At 40.6% G+C, this 17,958-nt stretch overlaps 1 protein-coding gene across 11 annotated transcripts in view; it reads left to right on the forward strand.

Annotated features, from left to right (window-relative positions):
- Positions 1-17,958, forward strand: part of RB1CC1 (RB1 inducible coiled-coil 1) — a 161,899-nt gene that overhangs the window by 68,322 nt on the left and 75,619 nt on the right. For all 11 annotated transcript variants that reach the window (XR_006278842.1, XR_005290855.2, XM_043507869.1 and 8 more), the window contains 2 exons: positions 3,018-3,188; positions 17,363-17,547. Coding sequence is in view for 9 of the 11 variants with exons in the window: in XM_043507869.1 (XP_043363804.1) it covers positions 3,018-3,188; positions 17,363-17,547 (356 nt within the window). In the remaining 2 variants the exon portion in view is untranslated. The remainder of the gene's footprint in view (positions 1-3,017; positions 3,189-17,362; positions 17,548-17,958) is intronic.

The raw sequence follows: 17,958 nt of genomic DNA on the forward strand, positions 1-17,958 counted from the left end.
ATGCATCGGTCTGCACTGCTTTGGATTGTTATCGAGCCTGACATATCCTCAGCTTGGACGTATGTCCTCTAGAATGGTGGTTGAAGCATGAAGGGACATGTGAACCTTTAGCACATCTGGCACGTAAATATTTTGCGATGACGGCTACAACAGTGCCATGAGAACGCCTGTTCTCAGTTTCAGGTAACGTAAACAAGAAGCAAGCAGCATTATCTCCTGCAAATGTAAACACACTTGTTTTAGCGATTGGCTAAACCAGAAGTAGGATTGAGTGGGCTTGCAGGCTCTAAAATTTTGCATTGTTTTATTTTTGAATGCAGTGGGGTTTTTTTTTACATCTACATTTATAAGTTCAACTTTCATGATAAAGAGATTGCACTTATATTTGTATTTAGGTGACTTGAAAATACTATTTTATTTTTTTTACAGTGAAAGTACTTGTAATAAAAAATAAAGTGAGCACTGTATACTTGTATTCTTTGTTGTAATTGAAATCAGTATATTTGAAAATCTAGAAAACATCAAAAAATATTTAAATAAATGGTATTCTGTTATTGTTTAACAGTGCAATTAATCATGATTAATTTTTTAATCGCTTGATAGCCGTAATATCTAAATACCTATCCTGTGGCAGAATGGTTATTTGGTATTAAATTTATCCTGAATTGACATTTTGACATGTAAAATTTGAATAGGCTAGCATTAATGTATTGATTTTCATTGCTATTTGCAGATTTGAACCATGCAACTGATTTATGATGGCATTTCTTGCTAACCTCTTTTATGGAATTCTTCCTGTTGTTTGAATTCTTTGTAGAGCAGCAGTTTCCAAGCTCTCATCTGTGACCATTGGTGGTCCAGGGAGAACTAATATGTTCTGCATGGTGCTGGCTCCTTGCTTCCAGTTGCTTCTAAAGACATCCAGACTCTTAATGCAAAAAGCATAGCTTCTTGTAAAAGCAGTTAGCAACGAGGAGCTTCTATTAGGGGCTACTGATATGTAATCAGGAGGGGAGGGGAAAGAAACTACCACAGACAGAAACTGCTATCTAACAGTGAAGGAGGAGCTGGATCCTGCAAATGGGACTAGAGTCAAAGGCAGCAGGAGAAGTTCCAGAGTGGGCAGAGAAGAGATCAGACCTCAGGGTAATATGTGGAGAAGAGTGAAATGAGAGAAATCCTTTCTCCTTTCAGAGATCCTTTTTTGTTCCAAAAGGTCAAAAGACAAATTGCATTGGTTAAAAATAATGTACTTCCCTAATATTACTTTTCCATGTAAACAACTGTTCTAGTTGCGACAAGGACGATATATAGTCATGAATGGGATTGTGATTGGGAGGAGGATCCAGTTGACGACTCTGTTAAGAGTTTGTCCAGTGTTTGAAAATCTTTGAGAACCCTTAGTACAAATAGTTCATTTAGAAAGACATGACAAGATAGGTCAATTTTAAAACTGCCTTTCATGACATCTCAAAAAGCTTTTTAAAAATCCTGAAGTATTGTATTATTTGAGATGTGCTGTGGCTATTTAACTTCAGCTGTTTTGCACTAATATTTTCTTCTGGAAATTAAGGCTAATTTTAATTTTTTTCTTCCGAGTTCAATCACTTTCCAATTTGCTTTCTTTTTCCCACTTTTCTTTTTATTATTATTGTTATTGTTTGTTATTTTGGAGTAAATGGGGATCTCTTTAACTCTAGTACCTCTGTATGTTGTTGTATCCCTCCTTCAAGGTTTCACATTGCTACATCCCACAACATTTGCGGCAATACTGCCATTTGCAACAGTATCTTGGAGCAGAAGCTTTCATGGGTGAATACCCACTTCGTCGGATGCATGTATTCACCCACTAAAGCTTATGCTCCAATACGTCTGTTAGTCTATAAGGTGCCACAGGACTCTTAATGCAGATCCAGACTAATACAGCTACCCCTTTGAATGTTAGAGTAGTTCCCTAGAAATAATTTTTACTGAACTCTCTTGCAACACCAGGTTTGCAGTAGCTCTTTTAGATAGATTGTTATTCCACACTGTCCAAGGGTGACATGTTCTATGCTTTTAACTAGTTTATTCAGAACTGTGTTCCATTGAAACAGTAATTTCCCTAGTCTCTTATAACTAAAGGATTTGCATTGAAAGGCTCTACTTTTTTTTCACTAATTTTGAGGTTGAATTGGAGGAATCATCCCAAAGCCCTGTAGATGTGACGTAACCTCTTACTTTAACATCTGTTGATGATAGTGGGTTTGTAAGGGTGGATGAGACAAACTTTTCCTCCAGCAAAAAATTAGTGACTAGTTTGAATGTAGTAAAAGTTTAAACGTAATCAGAGGTGGTACAGCTCTGTAACATCACTCAGTTATTTGTTTGTGAATATATCTGCCTATTTTATAAAGAGCTGTCACTTTAGTTTTCCATTTTTTTTTAAATTAATCTCGATTCCATTTTCAAGGACCTGGATTGCATAGTCTAATAGTTCCCAAACTATTTCTAATTTTATGCCACAAGTAAGAACAAAGACTAAATTGTAAAATAATAACAACAAAACAGAATATGTGGGTTACAGAAGAAATTCCCAGTGAAAAACTAAATCAGAAGTTAAGGAACTGTGGGTGCATCAGCACAGTAAGCAGCAGCCTGCAGTAGTGAGCCTCAGAGTCTGGGTCTACAGACTCAGGCTTGTACTATGGCATTAAAAATAGCTGTGTAGCTGTTGGGGCTCATGCTAGAGCTTGGGCTCTGAAGCCCACTTCCTCTCTAGGCTTCAGTGTAGACCTACACTAAGAGCAAAATAATTTGGATGAATTTTGATATTTTGTTTTCTCTGTAACATATTCATTTCATTTTTTTTATTTTTTATTTTATTTTTTTGCTCCTGCACCAACCATTCAATGTCAGTGTTGTCATTGTCTCTTTATTAATGAGTTGCAATCTGTTGTACACAGCATGAAGTATTTTTTTTTAAAAGGCACTAAATATATGTATAATTACAGTCTCTCTTTTCTTCCATCTTTTAGCTTGATCCAAAGATCATTCAGCCCTTTTTGGTAGAATGTGGACAAACTATTGCCAAACTAGATAATCAAAACATGAAGGCGATTAAAGGGCTTGAGGACAGGCTTTATGCATTGGACCAGATGATAGCTAGCTGCAGCAGACTAGTAAATGAACAAAAAGACCTTGCTCAGGTAATTTTTTTTTCTTGGGGTGGGGGAAATAGATTAATGTAGCACAATACTCTAATAAAACAATTAAACATATCTCTTTATGTGAAACAGTTTCCAACACATTTAACTTTATGTACAAGAGTATTACAAAAACATGGTAGCTGTGGTTTTATTAGGATTGAAGGTGCATTTTCCTTATAATTCTTCTTTTTTGGGGGGGGGTTACTTCTCGCGTTCTAGAAATTAACCTTTTGGCTGAAATGTCTTCTCCTTATTTTCAGTCCATAAGGGCAAATTTGGTAACTTAGTTTGTTAGTTTTAAACTATCACAGATGTAGACATAGTACTGGGTCATTCATTCAAAAAAAATTAAGGATTTTTGTTGTTTTAAAACATTGGATGTGATGGTTGACAGTACAAAACTCTTGAATACTGTACACATTAACCCACTCCCCCCTATCACTCTACAGAGTAAAACAAATGAAACTGTAAATCTTAGATATAAAACAGTGGTCAAACAAATGCAAAGACAACATCCAAAATTACACTTCTCACTGTAACTGTAGTTCTGACAAACAGCATAGTAATACAAAATACTACATATGGCCAAGTGGTCATGTTAAAATTGCTGTGGAAACCATAATTCTGAATGTCCTCACTTTTTTGTATTTAAATTTTCAACTATTTTGATTATCATTTTTTGCATCATACAATCCCAAATGCTGAGTAAATTACAAATATATTTAATGAAGTAGACCAATCTTGTCCCCTCTGTTTCCATCAAGGTTATTTTTCTGATTGTATGTCTGAGCATTTTGGTATGAGTTGGATAAGATGCTAAACACAAAATCAACCCTGGGCATGAAAAAGTTAGTGTAAATTATTGAAGGGAAGCAAAGAGACACAAGGAGGAGGTGGCTATGGCCAGCATAGATAAGGAAAATAAGCCGCAGGAGGGTGTTTTTTTTTAAATATATTAGGAACAAAATGAATCCTGACAATGGTTTTGGTTCATTACTAGATGGAAATGGCAGAATTATCAATAGTAATGCAGAAAAGGCAGAAATGTTCAATAAATATTCTTTATTGGAGGGGGGAAAATAGATGATGTAGTCTCATTATATGGTGATGATAACACTCTTTCCATTCCACTAGTATCTCTGTAAGATGTCAAACAGAAGCTACTAAAGTTAGATTTTTTTTTAAAGCAGCAGATCCAGATGACTTGCGTGCAAGAGGTTTAAAAGAACTGGCTGAAGAGCTCAGTGGACCATTAATGTTGATTTTTAATAAGTCTTGAAGCCCTGGGAAAGTTCTGGAAGAAAGTTAATGTGCCAGTTCACCAAAATGCTCCGATGGGATGGCCCAGATAATTATAGGCCTGTCAGCCTAACATGGATCCCAGGCTAGATAATGACTGATACAGAACTCATTTAAGAATGAAAGGAGGATAGTGTAATTTAATGCAAATGAAAATGGGTTATAGAAAATAGGTCATGTCAAACTAACTTAATATCTCTTTTTTTATGAGACTACATATTTGGTTGATAAAAGGCAATAGTGTTGATGTAATAGACTTCTGTAAAATGTTTGATTTGGTACGGCATGGCTTGTTGATTAAAAAACTAGAACAATATAAAATTAACATGGCACACATTAAATTGATTAAAAACTGGATACTGGATAGGTTTCAAAATATAACTGTAAATGGGGAGTTGTCATACAATTAGTGTGTTTCCAGTGTGGTCCTGCAGGATCGGTTCATGTCTCTACACTATGTAATAGTTTTATCAGTGAAGAAAACATAAAATCATCATTGTTTGCAGATGACACAAATTGGGGAGTGGTAAATGATGAAGACGGCAGTATACTGATTCAGACCGATCTGAATCAGTTCGTAAAATGGGTGCAAACAAACAATATGCATTTTAATATTCTATCAAAGAGAACAATGTGGGCCACAGTTAGGGGATGAGGGACTCTGTCCTGAGAAGCAATGACTCTGAGAAAGATTTGGTGGTCATGGTAAATCAGTTGAACATGAGCCCCCAGTGTGATGCTCTGGCCAAAAAAGCTAATGTGATCCTGGGATGAATAAACAGGAGAATTTTGAGTAGGAGTAGAGAGGTTATGTTACCTCTGTATTTGGCACTGGTGTGACTGCTGGTGGAATACTGGGTTCATTTCTGGTCCCCCCCCAAAATTCAAGAAGAAGGCTGATAAATTGGAGCGAGTTCAGAGAGGAGCAATGATGATGATTAAATGATTAGAAAATATGCTTTATAGTGAGATACTCAAAGAGCTCAGTCTATTTAGTTTAACAAAGAGAAGGTTAAGGGTGAGTTGATTAATCTGTAAGTATCTGCATAGCGAACAAGTATTTGATAATGGGCTCTTCAGTCTGGGAGAGAAAGGTATAACATGATCAAGTGGCAAGTTGAAACTAGATAAATTCAGACTGGAAAGAACTAAGGTGTAAATTTTCAGTGGTTGGAGTAATCATTGGAATAATTTACCTAGGGTAGTGGTGGATTCTCCTATCCATATTGGATTCTTTTCTAAAAGATATGCTTTGGGAATTATTTTGGGGAAGTTCTGTGGCCTGTGTTATATACAGAAGATCACATGAGAGGATGAAAATGGTCCCTTTTGGCCTTGGAATCTATGAATCTATAAACAATACTTGGGGTCCCAACCCTTGCTTCTGAGAGACATTAGCTTTTTTCTGATTTCATTTCTGGAATAGTACACATCTTATTCTTCCTTTTCTGAATGTGTGCAAAAATCAAACTGCTTACTATTGGAGATAACTAAGGAGAAATGGTTAGAATTTGAAGGAATATAATATGTAGCGACATATTTCTATTCTTAAATCTGCCGTTTCATGTTCTACAGAAACTGGTTTGATATAAATGGTTTGATATTTTTTGATCTTTGGTGTGAGTGACCATTTGTCTCTAAGTCCAGCTTGTGTGGATGGCAAGATAGACTGGAATCTCTGTGATTCTGTAGTAAGACTGCTATAGTGCTTTAGGAGTATACACTTGTTACTGGGTTAGTGAAGTTTTAAGTATAGAGCATACTACCAATTTGGAGTCTCTACCCGGCTTTTTGACATTCTGCTCTGAGGTTGGCATTCACGGTCATGAGCAACTCCAGACAGCGTGACAATGTTCCACCTTGTATTTAACTGTGACCCTGAATAAGTTTCTTAGACCTGAAGAAGAGCTCTGTGTAAATTTGAAAGCTTGACTTTCTCACCAACAGAAGTTGGTCTAATAAAAGATATTCTTCTTTGAGTGCTTGCTCATGTTGATTCCAATTAGGTGTGTGCGTGCCGTATGCACATTTGTCGGAAGATTTTACCTGTAGTAGCACCCATTGGGTCAGCTATGGAGCAACCTGGAGTGGTGCCTTCATGGCGGTGAATATAGGTCCCTGCCAACCCGCCGCCTCTTCAGTTTCTTCTTACCGCCAGTGACAGTCATTGGAACTGCAGTTGCTTCCTCTCGCAAGTGTTTTTCCCCTAGTTTTGTGGTCTCATAGTTTAGTTTTGTAAATAGTTGAGGTTGCTAGTGTTTAGTTGTTAATTTTAGTAGGCGTGTGGGCTTTTTCCACCCCAAAATCCCTTTCCTCCTTTCGGGTTCAGGGCATGCCCCAATCCCAAGGGTTTAAACCTTGTGGAATCTGCCATAAGCTCATGTCAACGGGCAACCCCCATGACTCTTGTGTCAAGTGTCTGGGGGAGGCGCACCAAACAGAATGGTGCAATATTTGCAAAGGGTTCTGCCCGAGGACGAAGAAAGAGCAGGACTTCAGGCTGAAGCAGATCCTGATGGAATCCAGCACTGAGCAGGATCCGGCACTAAGCACCTCAGTGCGGAGTAGCCCAGTCTCTGTGCGTGAGGCGGCGCTGAAAAAGGACTCTGGCCATAGAGACCCTCGGCACTGATGCTCCCTGGCACCGAAGCCAGTGGAGGCAGCGCGGCACCTCTCGCGCTCCCTGGTGCTGCATAAGTGGTACAGGAAAACAGACAGGGACACTCTCTGGTGGTGAAAGCTGCCAGATCAGCCAGTGGTGCTTGAGTGCGTCCTGCTAAAGGGGCACCCAATACCGACGGGGCCGACTCCTGTGTTGTCGACTTCGGCCCCACGAGGGGACCATCGAGTCTCGTGCCAGTGAATTCTTCTGAGCACAAGTGCCCAATGCAGGAGCTAGAACTCCCTTCCACCCTGAACACTTTCAAGGCCACAAGGGACTTGATTGCCATGATGGCTCTGCAGTCCCTTGCCAGCCAGATTAGACCTCAGGCAGTGCAATGCAGGGTGCCATTCAGAGGCAAGCCTGCACTGTTGCGGAGGTCGCCGCTCCCCATGGCACTGGCCATGCGGTACCGATCCCTGGCACCGCCCCTCTTGGAACTGCCGTGATCTTGATGCTCCAGATCCACATCATCTGACTCAGAGGCAGAGTCCTGTTATTCATCCTGCCTTCTGCTGGTGCATGTTAGACTGCCGCAGAAGGCAGGACATGGAAGTAGTGCATAGCAAGTGCAGTGGCAGGGGCCAGCTCAGTGGCACTTTTGGACACTGTGGGCATACCACCAGTCCGAGGGCACTCACTCCACAAAGGTTCCCACTTGGTGGTGGCAGAACCACGAGTGCACCTTCCAGCCACGAGTTGTCTCACCCCTCTGGACTCTGAGGTGACATCAGTACGGGCTACGCAACTGTGTCCAGATTCCGAGCCTGCCACTGGTGCTGAGCCCAAGGTTGGCACCGAGGAGCATGGTACTGAGTAGGATATACCCAGGGAGCCAGAGGGCCAGGAATGCCCAGCGCCTCCTCTGGATGAAATGGTGGCGGGGACTTCTTCCTCTGGGTCGTCCCCTATTAATAGTTGAGTACATCAGGATGGCTCACAATATGGGGCTGTAGGCCCAGGAGTTAGTCGAATCGGAAGACCCAGTGGCCATCAGGGGTGGCTTTGCCCCACATCAAAACTATCCAAGCCATCACTAAAACTCCGTGGCAAACCCCTGCCTCCATTCTCCCGACAGCGAAGGGGGTAGAGAGAAAATACTTTTTCCCCTCTAAGGGGTATGAGTACTTGTTTACTCACCCACAGCCCTGCTCCTTGGTGGTGGCCGCAGTGAATGAGAGAGAAGCAGGGGCACAAGGGACCGACCCCAAAAGACTCCAAAAAGCTGGACCTTTTCAGCTGGAAAGTCTGCTCAGCCGGGGGACTCCAGCTCAGGATAGCCAAGGAAAAGGCAATCCTGAGAAGGTACAATTTCAACTCATGGAACACAGTGTTGAAATTCAAAGAACTGGTACCTACTGAATCCAATGCAGAGTTTGGGGCCATAGTGGATAAGTCAAGGCAGTGGCACAGACCTCTTTACAGGCCTCACTGGATGATGTGGACTTGGCCGCTCATACCTTGTCTTTGGGCATAGCAATGAGGAGGAGCTCATGGCTCCAAGCATCCAGGCTTCCCCCCGTAGGTACAACAAACAATTCAGTACCTGCCTTTTGATGGCACAGGCCTTTTTGCAGAGCAAACAAACTCCAGGCTTCACAGCCTAAAATATTTGCGGGCTACATTAAAATCACTGGGCATGCATACCCCTGCTACCCAGAGAAAACATTTTAGCTTCAGCCCACGCAATGCTTTCCCACCCCGGCCCAGGCAGGACTTCTCAAGGAAGCGTGGCAGGAAAGGCAGGCATAAGCCTTCCCAGCTTCCACCCAGCCAAGGCCAGGGCTCGGCGAGGCTATTGTCAGGCCCTAAGCAGGCCTTTTGAAGGTGCGCCCAAGGACGGCAGAACAGTCAATGTACCAGATCCTCATTCCTGTTTCCTGAACTGTCTGTCCCATTTTTACTGTGCTTCGTCTCAGATAATATCAGACCGCTGGGACCTTCGCATGGTAGAAGTGGGATATTCTCTCCCATTCTGCTCTTCCCCTCCATCTCGTTCCTCGTCAGGGACACTTCTCGCAAGCATCTCCTCATACAGGAAGTCCAAACGCTCCTCACTGCAGGAGCAGTGGAAGAGGTTCTTCAGGAGCTAACGGGCCAGGGATTCTATTCTCGTTATTTCCTAATCTCCAAAGCCAAGCGGGGGGTGTCTCAGACCCATCCTCAACCTGTGAAGCCTCAACAGCTTCATGAAAAAGTTGAGATTCCGCATGGTTTCCCTAAGTGCAATTATTCACTCTCTGGATCTGGGAGACTGGTGTGCGGCCCTCAACCTCAAGGATGCATACTTTCACATCTCGATAATTCCTGCCCACAGACGATTCTTCAGGTTTGTGGTCCACCACAATCATTACCAATTCACAATCCCCTTTGGCCTGGCAGTGGCCCCAAAAGTGTTCACCAAGTGCATGTTGGTCATGGCCACCTTCCTACCCAGAGGCAAGTGCAGGTATATCCGTTCCTCTGCGACTGGCTGCTCGGGACATTACAGGGACCAAGAGGAGAGACAGGTCAGCTGCGTAAGGTCCACCTTCGACAGGTTCAGTCTCCTACTCAACGAGCACAAATTAACCCTATGCCCGACACAGAGGATAGAGTTTATCGGAGCAGTCTTGGAATCTGGCCAGGCCAGGGCATCCCTGCTGGAGACTTGCTTTCGATCAATGATGGACATCATGCAAAGCCTTATACGGTACCCTACTACCACGGCACAGGGCTGCTTGGGGTTCCTCAGCCACATGGTAGCATGTACATATATTGTAGAGCACACGAGGCTCAGACTCAGACCTAGGCTCAGACCTGTCCAAGCTTGGCTGGCGCTGGCCTACTGTCTGGGACTTTACAGCCTGGACACAGTGGTTACCTTTCCGGTGCAAGTTCTCAAGTCTCTACTCTGGTAGCTCAACCCACAAGAGGTATGCAGGGGAGTCCCCTTCAAGAAGCCCCAGCCCTCTCTGTCCCTGGTGACAGATGCATCAGCGTTGGGATGGGGCGCTCACCTGGGCGAACTACAGACCTAAGGTTTCTGGTCACAGGATGAGCTCTCTCTTCACATCAAGGAGAATGTGAGTAGGATTCCAATGTCAAGGAGTTGAGAGTAGTCCAACAGGCATGTCAAACCTTCCAAATCCAATTGCAAGGCAAGTGCGTGGGGGTCTCATGACGGACAACAAAACTGAAGTGTTCTACATAAACAAGCAAGGTGGGGCTCATTCCTCTCCCCTATGTTGGGAAGCCTTCAAGCTGTGGTACTTCTGCATAGCCCACTCTATTAACCTGGAAGCATCTTGCATCCCAGGTTCTCAGAACAAGTTCGCAGACTCTCTCAGCAGATCCTTCCACAATGATGAATGGTCTATCAACCCGGACATAGTACACAACATTTTCCAGAGGTGGGGAGTTCCCCAAATCGACCTGTTTGCCATGAAGAGTATCAGAAAATGCTCTTGATTCTGTTCCTTCGGGAATCACAGTCTGGGCTCTCACACGGATGCATTTCTCCTCCCTTCAATGGAGATACAGCATTTGGCAGAGTGGTGCTCCAGTCAGCGATTCCATGAACTCTGACCCCACCTCCTAGTTAGGGCTTGGGAGTCCCCTAATTGGAACTGACGTGAGCAATTACTCGAAGAAGAAAAAGTGGTTATTCACCTTCTCCTAACTGTTGTTGTTCAAGATGTGTTGCTCCTGTCCATTCCAAACCCACCCACCTTCCCCTCTGTCGGAGTAGTTGGCAAGAAGGAACTGAAGTGGTGGTGGGTCAGCAGACACCTATATGCACCGCCGTGAAGACGCCACTCCAGGGGGCTCCATAGCCAACCCGATGGGTGCTGCTACTGGAAAAACCTCCGATGACTGTGCATGCAGCACTCACGCACCTAATTGCAATGGACTTGAGCAACACATCTCAAAGAACAGTTCCGAGCAGATGAGTAATAGTTTTTTTTTCACTCACGTTGGATTTCTAATAACCAGAAAAAATGCATACATGTATGTTGGTTTCTTTCATTCGAATTAGGAGTCCTTAGAAAGAGGAAAAAAAATGTTTGAGAGAACTGAGTTCATGGAAAGCAAGGTCAAATTAGAATCCATCCTGGTACGTACAAGTGCTGTCTCCCACATTGCTCTAGCAAATATAGCTCCTATTTCACTCCAGTTCTGTTCCCAAGCTAATAGTGTCCATTTTGCAATATATGGTATTTGAAGTCTTTAACAGTCAAATGACAGTTCCACAAAATTCCTTTCATTTTAACCAAAGATCCTTTTGATTGAGATGCAGAAGTAAAACAATTTCTTAAACTGAAATTTGAAAGGTGAGACCATAAACTTGTATATTATCTTGCTTCAACACTCATCTGTTAAATTTTAAAAAGGGTGAGATTTACCATAGAAGGACAGAGCCACCAAAGTCCTCTCTATACCACTTAAAACCTACACTGGTGCTGTGCGTGCATATAGGGAGTGCAAGCAGTATCTGCATAGGGAGATAGGACATTTCTTGTATAGCCTCTAACCAGTTTTGCCATTGCTTGACTAACCCAGATGTCATGCACACTGTTGTGTTGACGAGAGGGTGTCTAGCCCCACAAGGGTTAAAGTGTTAAAAAAACAAAAACAAACCACACCCCTTATTTATTGTTAAAACTTTCAATCAGTGTTGTCTTGAGTTTTGTGTCAAGTTATAACTGGCCTCCTCCCATTTGAACAACCGCCTTCACAAATGTTCTTAATGCTTTATTAAATGCACAGATAGATGAAAAACAGTGAAAGCATTTGAAATGGAAAAAATTCAGTAAGGTTACATGTTAACAATTTTGCTTATTCACTTTCTCTTCAGGTATGTATGGTCTTCTTAACAGTCCTTTATTACTAAGGTTTCTATTTGTTGTCTTTTCGAGGAAAACAGAAAGTTTGTTTAGATTGTCTTGACTTCTATTGTTCAGTTCGTTTCCTTTGGGATACAAAAACAAACAAACAAAAAACAACTTACACAATGTGGGGAAAAGTGCAGCTTCTGTCTCTGACACTTTCTCACTTGCAACCTAGTTGCTGTGAAATTGTAGAAAAAGCACATGGTCTTTGAGACTTGGCATCCTTTCATCAGCAGTGGACTGTCAAAGGCATTGCTTTCAGCTTGATGTTTTGGTTATAGTTTTCCGTATTACCAGGGATAGATTTGTCTTGGCCAGTTAAGGTAATAAAATTCTTATTACACAGAAGGCAAAAAGAAGAAAGTGAGAATGGAGAAATATCAAAGAGGTAGCCGTGTTAGTCTGTATCCACAAAAACAACGAGGTATCACCTTGAAGACTAACAGATTTATTTGGGTATAAGCTTTCATGGGTAAAAAACCCACCTCTTCAGGTGCATGGAGTGAAAATTAAACAGCTGAGCTACAATTTGGGCTTGAATAAGTACTGGGAGTGGCTGGCTCACTACAAAAGCAATTTTCCCTCTCTTGGTATTGACACCTCTTCATCAATTATTAGGAGTGGAGCACATCTACCCTTACTGAACTGGCCTTCAACATTGATTCTCCACTTGTAAGGTAACTCCCTTCCCTTCATGTGCCAATATATATTTATGCCTGTATCTGTAATTTTCACTCCATGCATCTGAAGAAGTGGGTTTTTTACCCATGAAAGCTTATGCCTAAATAAATCTGTTAATGGGGAAATAGGTAAAGGAAGGAAAAATGACTCATATGAGAGAGGCAGAGATGTCAAGTACCTTATGTTCACATGACTGGTGGTATTAAAGATTCAGCTGAAGCTGGCAGGGCCTTTGCTATCAACTGGTTCCCTCTGGCTTGATTTGGGCAGGGCCTCTTGCAGGATCAGAATCAGAATGCAGTGGTACTGTGGTAGATCACAATTCCCTCGAGCCATTGCAGGTACCAGTGGCTATGATGATTAAGCTTGCTTTTTCTGGTCCACTTACTTTTTAGTGATTAGAAAATAAATAATATCCAAAAAGGGGAGGCAACCTAATCCCATTAAAAAATCTAACAATCAAAACATTATTTTGCTGCTCTTTGACTTCAAACATTTCCTTTCATTTCTGTATTTTTTCAGATCATGGCAACATGTAACTGTACTAAGAGTCTTGAAATCCTCTTATCACAGGATTTTTTAAAAAAAACTTAGAAATATTAGTACGAACTGTATTGTATACCTCAAGGTTTGGCTTATTTTTATAAACAATTGTAATGTAACTGGTTCAGTTGCATAAAATAAGAAACAGGTTTCTTCTGCACAATGATGTGGAGCCAGGAAAACTTCTTGAAAAATGAACAGCTCATATGAATAAGCCTCTTGTGACTGCAAATGATGTCTCTGCTCACAAAACATTAGTCTAAAATACCAGGTGGATCAGACCAACAAGAGGCTGAGATCTGGATATTGGGGAATATGGAGTAACAGGAATAAGAGGATATAGGCAATTATTAGCAAGTCAGAACCAGTAATCACAGCTCTCTACTTATCTAGCCATTAACAGCACTTTTCTGTATGCATTACAGAATAGGTGAGTTTTGAAAAAAAAAACTTGAAGGAGGATTTTGATTGGGAGCTTTTCCCACAGGTAAGGACTGGCATGGGAGAAGGTGTGAACGTGTTTGGCAGTTTCATGCTCTCTTGGGTTATAGTCACAGGCATGGGCTATGTTAGTGCCTGGACAGCGTACACTTTCCAGTCAACAAAATCATCAGTGCATTTTTCCTCCATTGTGGGAGGTAGGGCATACAGTTGCCAAGGCCTCTGTTGTGAAGAGGTAATAGTTGACTTTGCGTAGGACAAAACACAGTGAAAGATGTGCCACACAATTGTAACCTTTACTGATTATGGTATTGCATAATACTGATGACCTCTTTAAACTCTAGTATTAGACAAAAGTCCAGTGGTGCTGGAACAATTTTTGGAGTGGGGGTGCTGAGCTGCACCCTCCCCTTAACCCTGTCCATGCCCCTTACCACGTCCGAGAGCTGGGGCCGGCAACCAGGACCCTGGGCTGGCAGCGGAGCCCCCGGGGCCACCGGCTGAGAAGGACCCTGGGATGGCAGCGGAGCCAGCAGTCAGGATGCTGGGTGCAAACCTGGGGGTGCTGCAGCACCCCCTGCACCTTCCCATGCCTATGCAAAAGTCTGATCTCCATGGCTACTGTACTATTCAAAACATTAGGGCTAACAGCACCATGTAGGCTAGGAGCACTGTTGGGGTTGTAGACTCGAGGAACATGAGAAACAGCAAGCACAATCCCATCTACTGTACTGTTGTTAAAATTTTTATTACAAATATAGCTGCCACGTAGACTGCAATGGTTAGAAAGTGCAGAGAGTCCATCACCAGTATTTCCAGGTTTTTCATATTCACATATCCATATGGAATCCTGAAGAAGAGTGGAGGTGGCTGCCTCCTGTTGAGGGATAGGAAGGGATGACTTCCCGCCATCAGTCTGACATAATTTACAATAAGTTACTCATACACCTACCAAAACTTATTAACATACATGAGGGTTGAACTCCTGTCCATCTTTGCAGTGTTCCCCTGATATTATCCGAGGGCTTTTAATCTGATAGCCAATTGGCTAGTTCTCCTTTTAACTCATTAGCATTTACATCACCTTATGACCATAGTAACATGCGGTTAACGTAGGGAAGTCTTTAACATTTCTCCCCAGCTACCAACAGTCATCTTTTTGGTGTCTAATGGTCTGATGGGAAAATGTAGAATATGTATATTAGAGCTAATTAATATCAAGAAGTGAAAGGACACAGTTCATTTGTTAAGAATAATATGTTAATCTTCAAAGTATGAAACAATGCCTTTATTAATATACAAAGATGCCTAACTACTCTATGAAATACTGTTTTTAGAAATGACTCTGGTTAGCATTTTTACCTAAAGAAAAAAAAACCCTATCTTTTACTTAAAACTTCTTACATTGTTAAAATTAACTTTTCCCCTTTATGTCAGTTGTGTAGTTTTTCTGTTCACTATGTTCAGATTTTGAAACTAGACTAGCGAGTTTGGTGCTCTTGCGCAATACATTAGTGTTTGGGTTGAAAATGCCATAAAGGGAATGATAAAATCGAAAAGATCTTTTATTGAAATTTCTGAAATCTATTAATATTAGATCCTGGGAAAACATTTTTTTCTCAAACGTTTACCAACCAATAAAGGAAGAGGAAGAGAGCGTAGTGATGTTGCAGTTGCTGTTTACTACTGCAGTCTTCCAAGAGCAGTGAATAACCATGGTAAAGTACCAGGGCAATTGAACAAGTCTTTAACATTTGCAAACTATTTATTTTTAGCACGTTATTTTTTTAGATGTTACAAAATTGATGAAAAAGTACTAACTTGGAACAATTGTTAAAACTTATAGGAAACTTCAGTAATAAGTTCACTCTTGACACTTTCTGAGACACTAACTTTTTAGCCATTTTGGTAGAGATTTTCAAAGAGCCAAACGGCAGGTTACGCCTCCTGAAAGTCAGTGTGTCTCTGTCATTTGTGCATTTGAAAATCTTCACCTTTGTTCTGTTCCTTCTGTAGTCCTTCTTCCTCCAGCACGTGGTTTTGGAAATTGTAGGGAGAGTGACACAAAAGGTGTTTCTGTGTATTATGCCTTTGATTTGTTGAATGTTTGAGTTTATGTGATTGACTGATTTGCAGTTGCCCGCCTGTTTCAGGGTGTGAACCTCAGGAAGCATATTACAGCAATTCTGCAGAGAATTAATGGGCTCTCTTTTTGGTTTGGGTGCAGTTCAGTGTGTTAACTTGGATTACTACAATTATGTCTGGTTTGTGTCCTGACTACCTGAGAAAATTCCTCATTCCCTATGTGGCACCATGGCAATTAACCTCATCTGGCTTATTCAAACCAGTAGTACCTCAATATAAATATAAAGAAGCTGGTGGGAATGTTGTAATACTGTTCAGTTCCCAAGACAGTGATGGGCACTCCTATGTGTTAAAATATATATATAGTAGTGAAACATAATATAAATAGTTTTAATCTTGCATGAAAAAAATATAAATAACTTCTAGCTTTTTATATATATATAATATTTGTGAAGTAAATGACATGCCAGATGCCATAGTAACAAATACAAATAATACATGAAATGAAGCCAAAAAGTTAGCTGGAGGTCAAAATAGTATTAGACAGTCACTTGACTTGGCTGCACTTTGATTCCTAGGTGGAAAATATTTTAATTATTTTCCATGTAGGAATCAGGTAATACAAGTATTCAAGCACAAGACAAAAGTAAACATTACTCTCTGGGTTAATATAACTTTAAAGAATATTTTTGAGCTTTGAAAGCTGGGAATTATTATTGTTGCATGTATAGTTATGATCAGTAGGTGGCATTACATAATAAGAATATGAGAGTACTTTTACAGAAACATCAAAGCCAACTCTGTTGTGCAGAATCATTGAAATAAATCTGTCTATGCTTAGCTATTATTTTATTTTTCATGTATTGTTTTTGTCAAACTGAGCATTATTTTTTTTACTATTTGAGTTTTTAAATTGTGAATTATTGGCGGTATATTTTAAAAATATTTACATTATGTCAAATAGGTATGGAGGTAGTCCATGTTATTGAGAGTGGGAGAAGTGGTCTACAAGATACTTGTTGTTATATGCAGGCAGTAATAAGAAAAAGTTGCCTGATTAAGGCAACTACATAACTGGAATGATTTTAGCCTATAAAAATAGTTTTGTTGCAAGACTTGACAAAACAGTTTAAGATTTAAAAAGGACTAAAGTGGCAGTTCTCCTCTTGATGTGTGAGAATATTCCATCTGCACTTCATTATGGCGATGACTATAGTTCTAAGAACAAAATAGACTGCCCTGTATGCTGCCTTGCTTGCTATGGGATGTTAAATTTGCCCATTTACAAAATATAACTGGTCTTTGTTAATAATATTTAAATATACAGTGGTTCTTTTTTTCTTTCTTTGTTGATAGTAATTAATAAAATTTTATTTAAAGAATAAAACCCTGGAACAATACCACCTTGTTCAGTGATCACATCATATCTCAGAGTGAGGCCAGGTAAGTTTGTTAAAGCTGTTTCACTTCCTTACAGATAGAATGTGCTATGTAAATAAGTAAACGGTGACACTGACATAGAACCAACTAAGGGGTGAACATTCTTCATTTTGTCACACAGATCTGCTTAACAAGCATTTCTCTTCTTATAGGGATTTTTGGCTAATCAGAAGAGAGCTGAGAACTTGAAAGATCCTTCTGTGCTACCTGATTTGTGTTTGAGTCATGCAAATCAGCTGATGATTATGTTAACTAATCACAGGAAACTGTTAGATATTAAGCAGAAATGTACCACTGCCAAACAAGAGCTTGCAAATAATCTACAAGTCAGACTAAAGTAAGTGATGTCAGTTTTCTTTAAAGCTTTTTTTGGTTTATGTCACTGGAATTTGTCATATAAAGTGTCATATGAATACATCTTAAATACAATATTTACTGGATTCATTTTTTTCTGGATTAATACATATAGTTTTTTGGTTTTGGAGGGAAGAAATGTGATGAAGGTTGAAATTGCGCATATCATATGATGTCTGTGATGTAAGTCAGGCACAGTAATATGGCTTAGTTTTTGTTTTTTGTACAATAGCTAAAACTATTTTTCCTATACCTTAATACAATCCAAATTGGTGAAAACGTTCCAAGGAATTGGCAGTAAATGGACAAAATGTCTCGTGACCTATGATAAGCAATTACGTAGATTTTGGTGCTTTAAAAGCGGAATAATGCTTTCAGAATACATGTTTTAAAC

Source organism: Dermochelys coriacea, chromosome 2, assembly GCF_009764565.3.
Source record: "Dermochelys coriacea isolate rDerCor1 chromosome 2, rDerCor1.pri.v4, whole genome shotgun sequence".
NCBI classification, from domain to species: domain Eukaryota; kingdom Metazoa; phylum Chordata; order Testudines; family Dermochelyidae; genus Dermochelys; species Dermochelys coriacea.